We start from the raw sequence: 14,497 nt of genomic DNA, 5'->3' as shown, positions 1-14,497 counted from the left end.
GCTAAAATGCAAGGTCTCTATAGATCAGCAGGAACATCCAACTAACATGCATTATGGCTAAGTGGCTTATTTACAACCTTGAGCTCAAAACCATTTTGTAACTAAGAGACAATAAAAAGAAATAATGTAAAGTGAGAATATGTTGCCTTCATGTATTCAACAGTCTTGTGTGTTAACAGAACAGTTTCTTTCATAGTTGTTTTCCTAAACCTCTTTCCTCTCCTTTATCTGTCCTGTCCATCCATCTTCTTCCATTCTCTCCTCAGACCATCTATCATTCACTCAGTGCCGGGGGGCCTGTGAATGTGTCTGTATGGAGGAGTAGGTGGGGAAGGGGGCTGCGACCCTCTAAAACTCTGTCCCCACATTAACCGAGAAAGAGTGAGAAAATCAGGGCAAGGGTGAGAGGAAGAGTTTAGCATTCATCTCCTCGCTCACTAGGTCAAATGACAGCCATGTGCACTTTACATCTGACAGCTATATAAATCATAGACAAAGAAAGCACACCCTTGCTCAAAGAGCGTCAGTAGTTGGAGTCGGGTGGTTTATGGGGAGTGGTGGTTAAGCACAAAGGTTCAAGGTTTGAGCTCAAGTATGGGAAACCCATGCACTGGACACTCGCCACCATTTGTTTCCTTGAGCAAAGCACTTCACTCAAAAGTGAACAATATGTCATAACTTACTATCCTGTCATTCAAAAATCTGACTTTTTTCCATGAAAATGAAATGGAAATGTTCTGAAGAAAGTTATATGTTGAACCAGATGCTATCAAGATCTATAATGATGTAAAAACTTATGTTTTATAATACACCGGACTGAATTTGTATATACATAAGATGTGGTGATGTGACACCAAACTCCATTGATTATTGTGTGTGTGTGCATTTACAATCACAATACTGTAAGTGTGAATATGCAGAATTACAAAAGAGATGTAGAGTGTTATTGCAGAGAAGATGATTTTCAGCAAAGAATGATTTTAATTATGACTCATTTTCTCATATGAAGTTATCATGACTTCAGAAAACGTAGCTCGTTATATGGTCTACTGTACTTTTCTAATACTTTGAGTACTTTTACTATGGTCTTTTTTGTACATTTTGCAGCTTGACAGTATGAATAATCATACACTTACGGTGTATGGAAAGAGCAGCTTGAACATTATTTAAAAGCTGTGTTCTTTGAAACATAGAAATAAATAAATGATTATTAATATTTACAACAATATCAAGTCATAATGAAAATGTTTGTTAATGAAGGGGTTTTGATTTCATCAGTGATAGTGAAGCAAAAAAAAGCACATTATGGCAATAAATTTAATTAAACTATACTGTTGATGAAAATATGACAAGAAAAAAACTACACTGCTAGATAAACAATGCACTAGCAATATTGTTTTTTGAGATATTCCCAACAAAGATCATTTTTAGATGTTGTTTTATTTGTTAAATGTTGATACTTTCAATTTAATATATACAATGTTAAAATATTGGGCAATTTCTCATCAAAAACTTTATTTTAGTCTAATGTTAGTCTAAAAATAAGATCCCATTTTAGTCACATTTTGACTAAATGTAACTGACTAAACTAAAAATACAAAAACTGATTAAAAACAACACCAAATAAGTAAATAAATCAATAAATTTTACATAATTATTTTATTTTACTTTAATTGATTTTATTTTATTTCATAAAATAAAGTCGATAACTGTCCATACAAACTGGGAACTATTCCTTTAACTTCGGTTTGTTGTGATTAGTTTCCTTGAGTAAGTAGTCTGCTGTGTGTCACCATCGGTAAGTGTCTTTCTTACCTGGACTATACTGCGAAGGTCCTGGACGTAGGTTTTTTCCGTTTCAAGAATTTCCTCCACCACTCGGTCCACATACTGGACTTTACGTCCTTCCGGCGACTGAATATCTGCATCGCTCTGATTGGTTGGTGTAGGTGTTTGTCTTCCCGTCTCCTCCTCCTCTAGCTGTTGGGCAGGCACCAGCTCCAGTCGGATGGCTCCAGAATCATGATCCCGCTCGGGGGTGGAGCCTAATACTGGCCGCCCCCCCAGTGAGCAGTGGCTGTCACGGGAGGAGGCGGATGAAGACGTGGAGCCATAGCTCACGGGCCGCTCGTTGCAGTGCGTGGAGTCCATGCTGCACGAGGAGCAATATCTCAGAGCAGAATTTCTGATGGGACCCGCTGGGCTTAGGACCGGCCCTCCAACAGGGACCTCCGGAAGTGGCGGTAAAACATCAGTGGAGAATGGATAATCTTCTGAAAGATAAAAAAAGTGGTCAGAAATTGCAATATGCAACTTGATGCAAAATCTGTTTAAATTATATTTAAATGAATTTAAAAACTGAAAATGATATGACCAATATGTTTCACATTCTGTGTGGGAAAAGAAAGCATCACAAACAACTTCTGAACGCAAATAGCAATGTTTTACTGTTGCATTGCATAAAACATCATTTTAACTTCAATGTTTAAAAGAAAATTAAACACTACCAACTCTTTGCTCAACTTGGTAATAAATTAGTTTGCAAACTTAAAGCTTGTTTTTTGCTCTACCTCCCTCTATTGTCTTTCCTCAGATGCTTGCTTACTGACTATAGTTCGCTATGAGAGTGTCACGACAAGTCCTGAGCATCACAATGATTGTTGATAGACTTGCATAAACACACACACACACACATGCACACCCCAAGTAAAAAGATGCATGCATAATCTATTCCTATATGCACTGAACTCAAACTTTGAAGTAGTAAAACCATTGTAATATGCGTATTGGATTTGTACATTTGAGGTATTAGCATGCAGCCCTATTCTGTAACTGTAATTCTTAAGGGCTTAAAATAGAAGACATTTAAAAAAATGTTCTTAGCCAAACAGTTTCTGGTCCCCATTGACTTCCATAGTATTTATTCCCCATACTATGGAAGTCAATAGCACTGGCAACTGTTTTGGTTTTTGGGTGAACTTTCCCTTTAAGTGAACTCTTCGTTGAACACAATATTACAACCAAAAATCCCACCCACTCTAATTATAAATTTGATTCCCACAGACTTAGATCTCGAGGGGGAACTTTCACACAAAAACATCATGAGAAACCCACAGCAATCTCTAGCATTCCTGTGTGCTGATCGCCATACACATACATACACACACTCAAAACCATTCTCGGTTTGTCTTTCAGACAACAATGCTGGTCTCTCTCTGTTCCTGTTTTTTTTTTTTGTACACAATTTAGGAGAGAGTTAAAGTTAACCTACTTTTAAGCAGCTATAACTATTCTCTTCTCACTAGTCTCACTGTCCCATTACTGCAGACTAAAATAGTAACACACCAACAGTAAAATCAAGAACACAACACTAAAATACATCCTTTTTACATTCACAGAAGAAACTGTGAGTGAAAACCTGTGGGTTTTATGGGTGATTCTACTTGCTAAGGTGTTTTTAGCACAATGCTAGGTGATTAATAGGTTTTTCTGGGTTGTTGCTAGGGAAGGACTCGTATCTAGAGACCAGAATATGACTGGAGGTGAATTTAGGGTGGACTTGGGACAGTAAGCAACACCCTAGAAAACACTCAAAAGACCCTAGCAGCCGCATAGCAGCCTTCACATCGTCTTAGCATTGTGGTGTGTGAGCAGCATGGCAAGTGCCATTCACATTTTCTTCAGAAGATGAAAAATGCTAGTGTTTATTTAATTTTAAGAGATTTTACTGCTAGGTAGAGAGTTTGCACGCGTCTTTGATTTGGGGTTTGATTCAGTTGTGATTCAGTCACTCACAACATCACTCAGTGAATTACCATAGGAACACACACATGCACCCACACACACACACACACACACACATGCAGAGTCTTTCATAAAAGAGAAAGGCCAGCACTGAAAGAGAGAGGCTTTAATGAGCAGATTAACGTGTAATGGAGACATTTTACTCTCTGGGTGAAATGAAAGAGCTCTGTGTGACCGTGCATGTGTGTGTGTGTGTATGTGTGTGTGTGTGCACACGTGTGAGCTTGTAGACTGTCTATTGTCAGACTCACTAACACAACAATGTAAGATCATCCAGACGCACCCACTCCATACACACTAGCACAGGTGTGCACACACAATCAACTCAGTGTAACATGGCCATTTTTACCCTCCATTAACACAATAGGCTGATTACCGCAGTAGAAAGAGGTAAGTGATATACATATGAGACAAAGTGTAGCCTTGAATTACAATATATCATACAATTCACACCAAATCGCATCATGGAAGCCAGTCAGATGCAACAAGTAATCGCTCTCTGACAACAAAACCATATAAAGGGATTCCAGGGAATTTAATACTTTCTTTTTGTCTTGCAGTCAACCACATGTCTCCTTCTCAGCTGCCAGTTATAAATAATCACCGTCATTACTCACTCAACACAGAGTCGTCTATATTATCCAGGGCTCCAGAGCAAGGCCACATGATTGGTTCTTGATTGTTTGTGCCAGCCTGTGATTGGTTAATTCCTGTACATGCCAAACTCACACACTGACCTACTTTCACTAGACAAATACAAAATGAGATGCAGCCATCAAGTAAACACATGCTCTTGTGCTGCATGTTTATTTCAGTTGAACTGAACAGATAAATGGATATGTATGTATACGTTAACGCCTTTTATTAATGTTTCGTGCATCATGTCACTGCTGATTGTGTGTTTTGGTGGGTGGAGTCATGTTCAAGTAAAATAAACTTCTGTGGTTGTGTTTGAACACTGTTCATGCACGGGTTTGTCTGTGTTTACCTTAAACTATAGATATTCTCTTGTGGTCCTTATTTGCAATGTTTTGCCTATTAAAACATAAAAATCCAGCATACTGTTGCTCCCAAATATGCACACAACAAACATGACATATCTTTATAATATCACTCTTTTTCTCACACAGTATAAATGCTTTTTTTTTTTTATTATAATTGAAAACATACGCCTGCCTTTATATTTCAGGTAGGCTGTCCCTCACATGGGGATTGTCTTTTTTCCCCCCACAACTGTTGCACTGGGGGATGTGGCCAATATTAGCTCAAAAAGCATGCATGGACTTTGAAAATCCACCAGACTTTGTAAATCATCTAGACACCTTTGGCATTCTATTACTAATCTTACACGCTAAACTCACCCAGACTCACAACAGGAGTGCAATGCAACAGCTCAAGTGTCAAGTAACGCAGCACACAAAGTTCAGTCAGTTTCAAGTTTTATCAGTTGCCATTGACCGTTTGAAGAACAGCCAATGATTATGAACCATCACATGGACTTGTCAGAGTGAAGGAAAATGGTAACACTTTAGAATATGGAACACAGAATAGGGAACACATATTTACTATTAATTAAGAGTTTTCCCTTAGTAAACTTCTAATTTGGTGCTTATAGGTAGTTGTTCATTTTAGTATAGGGTAGGTTTAAAATCTAAAATATGGTCATGCAGAATAAGGCATTAATATGTGTTTTATAAGAGCTAATAAATGGCCAGCATGCTAGTAATATGTATGCTAATAAGCAACTAGTTAATAGTGAGAATAGGTCATTAAAATAAAGTGTTACCATGAGAACATATGAGAGACTGATGTTGTGATACATTAATATACAACAAGTTTTAAAACCACACAGGCATCATGGCAGCCACTAATGAGGTCAATTTCAGTTAGGATGCTTCCTTTGATAGCTGTCTGGGTGTCTGACAGCAAAGCAGCAAACTAGTTTTTTGATAAAGCTAAAGACGACTTGAACCAGCCATTGTGCCAATTCCATAAGCATAGCCACTATTTTCAGACGGTGTCTTCTTCAGCAACTAGCAATCAGTAGCAATTAATCAGTATACTTTTTGGACTCAAAGGAGACCAGTCTATCTATTTATGTAACTGATGTAATATTTATGAAGAAAAAAAATCTTCTAAAGAACAAATCTGATGATTAGCAGTTTATGAAACTGGCCACTGATCTCCACTTCCTTCCAGCATGATGATGAAGCCACACCTCGATTTCACATTTCCCAGAACAGCAACAAAAACAGCCCAAGACGTACCCAAGCTCATTGTAACCGTATAATACACACTAATGTCTGCTGTATAATGTAGTTATATATTGTCTGACACAGCAGCATTTACAGCTCAGTTATAATAATCAGGTCAAAATGAATTCTCACAATGAGGTCAGAGACAAAAAGATATCAAATCCTGGGTTATAAGACATTTTTTTAAAATTAAGTAGGACTGAATGTGCTTTTACCTTGATTAACCTGACCTGTTCTCTTTACTTGTACTGTGCTGATACACTGTACCTGTACAGTGCTATTAATATACCATCTATCCCTCGTTTTCGGCTTCTAGCTGGTGAGGACAACTAAGATGGGGTGGGATAAGGATTTTAAGAATTAAAAGCTACCTGCTGGACATAATGCACTTTCAATAAATGAGCCTGATGGCCTCGATCTCGTGAAACTCCACTGAACTAGAAAACAGTGCTGTTCCATGTTGTTATGGTGGATTTGGTTTTGGTTAATAATCTTAGTATATTTTTAGTATCGATTTAGAAGATGGTCCATTGAGAAGTGGCGGTGCGCCTATTACATTCCAAATATTTTGTTGCCATTCCTAACCAAAAGTGGCACAAAAAATCACTTTCTTATGAATAAAATATCAAAACATGGCAAATTTAAAATATTAATCACTATGCAATGGTTATCATCTACAGGTTAAATTTCTTTGTTGTAAAGGCCCGTTCACACCAAGAATTATATTAATGTCTACACAAATGTGCTATATTTATTATAAGTGTGTACTGCAGTGCTGTCATCTGCCGCTTTAAATTCTCAAGCTCTTTATATTCGTGTGGATTCTGATTGGCTGTTAGTGTTTTTATCATTCATCAACTGGAAAAAAAAAATCCTGAAAGGGATTCCAATGATAATATTTCTTATTGTTATAGTTGCGGTGTGGACTCATTGAATTAGAAAGAATATTAAATTCCATAGTAATGTTTATTGTTATTGTGAATGAGATATAACTTGCTGTTAAAGTAATTTGGGTATTTGCTCTGGCTCTGAAATATTAGCGTTTTCCATTTTATCTGATTATATGAATCCTTAGCATTCAAAAAAAAAAAAAAAAAAAAAAAAAAAAAAGCCTAATGTGGTATTTGTCAGGATCGGACTGACTGCTTTACTGCAGACACAGTCTGAGCTCATGCAAACTAATCACTGAATTGTGAGAAACATGGACAATTGCTTGTGCTTTATATGTGTATTTGCATAGACTATGTTTCCTGTTCCAGAGAAACGCCAACTATCACATGACAGGACCTACTATTGTTTGTCCACATGTTTCACACACACACACACACACACACACATACACACACACACACACACACACACACACACACACACACACACACACACACATTGTAAGTGTCACTGATATGCCCTGTAAGAAAAATCAGCTGCCATACCTTTACAACCACATACTCATATGTAAACACAAGCATGGCAGGTGCTGTTGGACTTCAAAGACTACAGGGAGCTGTGTATGAAGCTCAGGGGTAACTGAAAACCAAGCAATGGTGTAAGAAGAAAATAGGTGTGACTGTGTGTGTGTGTGTGTGTGTGGTAAATGTAAAGACATTTGTATAAGATCATGTTTACTTTGATCATTGCAACCAAACCCATTAACACACTAAGCCTTCAGTTTATTTAGCAGAAGATTCTGGGTTTCACCAGGTTAAATTACAGCTAAATCCAGTGTTCTTTATGTGTATTTACCCTTTGATCTGCGGAAGTAGTGATATAAGGTAACATTTTTGTTGGTATGTCATAGCTGTTCTGGCTGATTTCTAGGGCATTTCTAGGTGGTTGCTAGGGCTGGATGATTGCTGGAAAATTACAAAATTAGTTCCTTAATAAGCTATTTATGAAAATAGCAAGGATGCTCTGAGTGGTTGTTACTGCATTGCTGTATGCTAGTGCAATCTGTGTGATTGCTAACACATGGCTAGATTATTGCACCTTAAGTCTCTATGATATTAGAGACCCAGGTCCTTACTTTAAAATAAGTCCATTGGATTTTTTTCTCTAGTTTTATTATTCATAATGCAAGAATCATTAAGACAATTCAGTGCTGATTATTAAGTGTTATCCATTATGTGTGGGATGAGTTATGTGCTGAAGTTTGAGCAACATTAAAACAATGCTTGTCTTAAATAGGGGCTGAAATTAATGATTAGTCTTGGAATATTATTGATTAGTCGATATTACCAACAATGTCAACAATTAAGAAAAACTGTCGAATAGACATTTTATCTCATGTGACATAATGTAAAGGCCTGTAATAACACAGTTTGAGCGAGGCAGTCGAGTGTGGGAAAGTTATACAAAACTACGAATAAAAAAAATGCTGTCATGTGTAAAGGCCCCGATATTCTCAAAGATAAGTTTTTTGCGTTCTTCGGTAAAAGGTAAAAAGAAGTTTGATATCCACAAGCAGGAATTTACTGTTAGCGAACATCCTGAAACTGATGAGAGCGGCGTTAAGATGAATGTGTATGCTACACTTTTCCCCTCAGTAACAAAATAAACACACAACAATCAGTGAAATAATCGACGATTAGTCATTTAATCGGTCTAGTACTCATGCGATTAATCGGGCGTCAAAATAATTAGTCTTAATCAGCACTGTTTACTTGCGTATTGAAACAGTGATGTAACATACCATGAATGTGACTTATGAAGCTTGAGAAGTAGGTCTCAAGAAGCTTCGCTGCTCACACAATCTGACTCAGAGGTAAAACCAAAAGGTGGGCAGCTGGTCTCCAATTTCCCACTCTCTCCTTCATATCACAATGCTGGCTTAGACACAGATCCATTCCTCACAGTGAACGATAGATGGAGAGTGAAGAAAGGGGCGAGAGTAACTCGGGGGGTTTAAGGCGGATTAAGCCCCGTCTGCCCCCCTCTGAGCGCTACCGCTGGGAGACTCAAACATGACATAATTCAGAGGAGACTAAAGGACAAAGACCTCTCTCTCACACACACACACACACACACACTGTGCCTCGCTCTCATCCACTCATCAGACAGACAACATCAAATAGTCCCCCCAACAGCCCTCTTCAGATGAATGGTGCACGTTTTACAGTTACACACACATTCAGCGGGTTGAAGGAGTTCAGCCCTGTGAACGTGAAGCTTTTATAGTTTACTGAGGGAGAAAGAGATTTTGAGAGACTCCCAAACTTAAGTCATGTGTGTGTGTTTATATATAGCTGGATGTCAATAAACGATGTAAAATAAGCGGTACAGCTGAGCGTTTCCTGAGGCCTTTCTGTCCAATTTAAACCTATATTTAATCTAAAAAACACACTAGTGGTCAACAAGCATGGGGTTTGCAATGGCTGATATAATGGCGACTTATATAATGCAGATATACAGTTTAATTAATTCATAGTAAATGAGATAAACACAATCTTTTACACACTTTGCTACTTAAATGAGAAAAATGTATGAATTACCTAGCCAAAGCCTTCCCTCAAGTTTATGATATGTATGCTGTCTAAATAGTTATGCCCCCCCCCCCCCCCCCCACTTTTTACCAAATCGCATTGCTTGGAAATGTAACAGCACACCTTCCTTCAAGAAGACATATGAAGTATTATTCATGTCTGTAGCACAAACTGTGCTGTAATGAATTGCATTCCAATGTAAACAATATTGAACAAATTGTAATCCTAATAGTAATAGTGATACTAGCCTTAGCAAAATGAACGCAAAACTACATAAACATAAAAAAACTATATAGTACTCCCACCCAGTCGTTTACTGTTTTACAGAGATATAGTCATATAACTGGGATTCCACTTCGCTGGTTTGAATCCTATCTCACCGGTAGATCCTTCAGGGTGGCCTGGGGAGGGGAGGTATCCAAACCACATCAACTGGTCACTGGAGTTCCTCAGGGATCGGTTCTTGGACCCCTCCTCTTCTCCACATACACTACATCGCTGGGTCCCATCATACATGCACATGGCTTCTCCTATCACTGCTACGCCGATGACACACAGCTCTATCTCTCTTTTCAACCAGATGACCCAACGGTAGCTGCACGGATCTCAGGCTGCCTGGCGGACATCTCAGCATGGATGAAAGAACATCACCTACAGCTCAACCTGGCAAAGACGGAACTTCTGGTCTTCCCTGCCACTCCGACTCTACAGCATGACTTTACCATTCAGTTAGGCTCATCAATGATTACCCCATCAACTTCGGTCAGAAATTTTGGTGTAATCTTTGATGACCAGCTGACCTTCAAAGAGCACATTGCAAAGACTGCTCGATCCTGCAGGTTTGCATTACATAACAATCACAATTCGATCCTACAGGTTTGCATTACACAACTTCAGAAAGATCAGGCCCTTTCTGACAGAGCATGCTGCGCAACTTCTTGTCCAGGCCCTTGTTGTTTCTAGACTGGACTACTGCAATGCTCTTCTGGCTGGTCTGCCATCAAACACAATCAAACCTCTACAAATGATTCAGAATGTAGCGGCACGACTGATCTTCAACGAGCCCAAAAGAGCGCATGTTACACCTCTCTTCATCTCCTTGCACTGGCTACCAGTGGCAGCTCGCATCCAGTTCAAGACACTGATGCTTGCGTACAGAACTACCACAGGCTCAGCACCCTCCTACTTCCACTCACTATTACGAACCTACATCCCCTCCAGAAGTTTGAGATCTGCTAGTGAGCGACACCTTGTGGTACCATCACAGAGAGGCTCAAAATCACTCTCCAGAACATTCTCGTTCACCATTCCTGGCTGGTGGAATAATCTTCCCACCCCTATCCGGAATGCCGGATCCCTGGCAACCTTCAAGCAACAACTGAAAACTCATCTCTTTCGGCAGTACTTGACTTCATCCTAAACTCAAAAAAAAAAAAACTTTCCCTCTATCTTTCTCTCCACCTACTAGCTTGTACTTATTTGAACAATGACTGAGACTTGGTGTTACGAGCACTTCCTCTGTCTGATTGCCTCTTCAAGATGAATCGCTTTTTGTATTCCCCAATTGTAAGTCGCGTTGGATAAAAGCGTCTGCCAAATGACTAAATGTAAATGTAACTGCAATCTGTGTACATTTCCGCCCTGTCATTATGCACAGTAAGCAGTTCCTGACCGCACATACTGTACAGTAAGCATACATAATCATTCCCAAACACACGATCATAAACATGTCAAATACTCCAACTTGAGTAGGAATGACTCTACTTGTCTGCATAATGGTCACTTTTCAGATATGTGCAATCAAATGTAAAAACAAAGTGTGCAACTAATATTATTTATGCTATAATGTAGTGTGACGTGAATACAAGGTAAAACTGTAAGTAATGTTACATCACACATGTCCATCTGTAGAGAATGTGAGCTTTTGTGTGTGTTTTTGTTCTGGCCAGTGAACTGTGCTCCACTGGAAACTATTGCAGGAACTGAAATTAGAAGCTTGTGAGAACATCAAAGCATTAAATATATTAAAGATGGTTGACTGCAGATGATTGTTAAACGGCTCGTTGAGCACTAAATTAAGTTCTTATGAAATGCTGCTGCCATATGTTTTGTGGTGTAACAATTTTACCATTCTGATAAAAAAACATGGGTGTGCTCATAAATTACAATTCTGTTACTCATTTACAATCTCATATTGTTTTTGTTCATCCATGAAACACAAAAGGGAGAAATTTAGCTGCTGTTTTCTAGTTGATAGTGCATTTATACTGTAAATGATATTTTGGAGCTTGAGCAGAGGGAAAGATTATCAGTGACCTTCGGTCTGTTCTTCACACAAACTATGGCTTCAGGCAACTTCTAATTCACCACATGATTTATATGGACTACTTTTATGATTATTTTATGGTACTTTTATGATGCCTAAGATTTCCTTTTGTGTTTGTAAAAAAAAAAAAAAATCCAGGGTTTGAAAAACAAGACAGTAAAGCAAACTATGACATAATTCTGATCGAATATTTCCTGAATTATTAGTAGTGTTTGCTTACACGCATGTTTTCACTTTTTGGTATCGAGTGCCCGTTTTTATATTAGATTTGTCTATCTGCTCAGACAGATAAGGTCAATCGTTTAATGGTGGATTCAGTCTGATAACCTCCTTTTCATTTGTGGAAGCAAATATGCACGTCAGTTTGCTAATTAATTTCCACATGTGCATCATTGACAGATTTTCATGAAAAACTACGCTATATTACTTTTAAAAATATACCTTTTTCTGCTGTTTCATGTCTCAAACACTGGCATTTGTGTGTATTCATTATAAATGAATCCTACAGCATGAAACATGCACACACAAACCAAGATTTTACACTGTCACATTAGCTTTAAGAAAACTCTGATCACCGAACATAAAAAGAATCGGACACATGTGCAAATTACACAAAGCTCTCATGGTCTTGATATCTCCATGACAATGTGTGTTTTGCAGCCAAGCGCTGTGTGTCCATAACCAATGGGATTAATTCTCTCCAGCCCAACTGCACGAGAGCAGCACACACACACTCACACAAGCAACACAAATTCTATTCTGGTCTCTGAAACATGTAGGAACTCCACCACGACTTCTGGAGCTAGAATGCCTGTGACGGATTCATAACATGCCGAAAACATTCCCAAACTTCAAACTTCTCATCTACTCCAGGACTGAGAATCCCTGAGAAAAAAATCCTTGCTTATCTCTCAATCAAACATAATGACTTAGTGTAATAACATCTTTATAAATAGCTCTTCTTCACTGCCCATTTCCTGCAATCAGACCAGCCTCATTATCTCCCAGAAATCATCAGACTAACTGACTCAAGTTCTGATTGTAGAATATTCTCAGAGCTGGACATTCTAACTCAGAACATGCATCACTTCAGTTACTTTGTAACAACCACACTCTTAAAAATAAAGGTGCTTCACGATGCCATAGAATAACCTTTTTGTCTAAATGGTTCCATAAAGAACCTTTAACATCTGAAGAACCTTTCTGGTTCACAAAAGGTTATTTGTGGCGAATAAGGTTCTTCAGATTATAAAAAGGTAAGCAAGAGATGGTTCTTTAAAGAACCTTTGACTGAATGGTTGTTTGTGGAACCAAAAATGGTTCTTCTATGGCATCGCTTGAAGAACCTTTTGAAGCACCTTTAAGACTGCAGATGCACACTGAAGAGAAAGATAATTATTTCTTTCTTTTTCCATGTTTTATTTGTAGACAATCCCTCTATCTACTATAACACATACTGCAAAAGACAAAGCAGTCTGACTGCAATCCAAGGAAAATCCTATATATCAATTTATCAACCACAAATACTATTCTGTACGGGAGAGGGACAGACCCATTCACACTCATGATGGATGGATGACCATATATCAGACTTTGTCTGATGATCTTTGCAGTCATCTGCAAAGCGCTTCAGTCCGGTATGACATCTGAACTATGTCTGGAGGATCAGGATATTTATTGATGTGCTTCTATTCCCAGACAGCAGCAGTGTGATGTCATTAACATGAACGATTAGTTTTTTTCACATCCCTTGTATAACATAACATACACATTTAAAAACAATGTGTTAATTACACATTTATAACAAGCAAATTACTGACAGGCTGGTAAGAAGTTCCCTTAGAGTACTGAATGCATTTAAAGAATAAGATGTAACAAAGGGACTTAACCTGCATGAATGAACATACTAACACACACACACACACGGGGGGAATTTTCGCCCGTGACCCACTGCCCACAGATTAGATTTCATTGAGACAGATTTGCTTCAGAGAAACCTAAAAGTGACATTTATATACGGCATGCATTTATAACCCCAGAACACAAATGCTCAAAGAATGCAAATGAACAGGTTTTGGCAATTTCCTAATTTGAGGAAAAAGTACACTGTTAGATTAAAATGGTGCATATTAGTACCTTAGAGTAGTAATACCTTTAAGGTACTATGTTGAACATTTTAGGGGTAAATAAGGTACAAAGGTGTACCCCTAAAGGTATAGTGTACTTTTAAAATACAATTTCTAACGAGAAGCTCTGGATAAGGCAAGGTAAACCCCCTAGAATGACTACTTTTTGAACTTTTGAAACAAGTAATTGTTATCCGCAAATAAGCTCTGACAGGTTTTCACCATACCATCTTTCAAACACACGCTTCAAACTCTTTCTCGCTCTCTCCAGCTGGGTTGCGTCCCGGGGGATGTATTACTTTAGGGACAGATGTCCCGAGGGGGTGCTGGTATTGTCTAAAGCAGACTCTAAACTGTTATTATCCCCCCTCAACCCTCAACCCATGGGGGACTAATTTAGGTCAGGGGTGGGGGAGAGCGACAGAGAGTGAAAGGTTTCCTCACAACGACAACATAACTGAAACATACCCTTACTCATTACATCTACACTGAAAAAAAGAAAAA

At 38.4% G+C, this 14,497-nt stretch overlaps 1 protein-coding gene across 1 annotated transcript in view; it reads right to left on the bottom strand.

Moving 5' to 3' along the window:
* Positions 1-14,497, bottom strand: part of LOC306860916 (pleckstrin homology domain-containing family G member 1-like) — a 48,692-nt gene that overhangs the window by 21,293 nt on the left and 12,902 nt on the right. The window contains exon 2 of the mRNA XM_079402939.1: positions 1,816-2,273. Coding sequence (XP_079259065.1) covers positions 1,816-2,151 — 336 coding nt within the window. The 5' untranslated portion in view covers positions 2,152-2,273. The remainder of the gene's footprint in view (positions 1-1,815; positions 2,274-14,497) is intronic.

The sequence above is a fragment of the Barbus barbus genome, assembly GCF_936440315.1.
Source record: "Barbus barbus genome assembly, chromosome: 41".
NCBI lineage: Eukaryota > Metazoa > Chordata > Actinopteri > Cypriniformes > Cyprinidae > Barbus > Barbus barbus.
The sequence above is the reverse complement of the archived record's forward strand: the minus strand, read 5'-3'. Positions and strand labels throughout refer to the sequence as shown.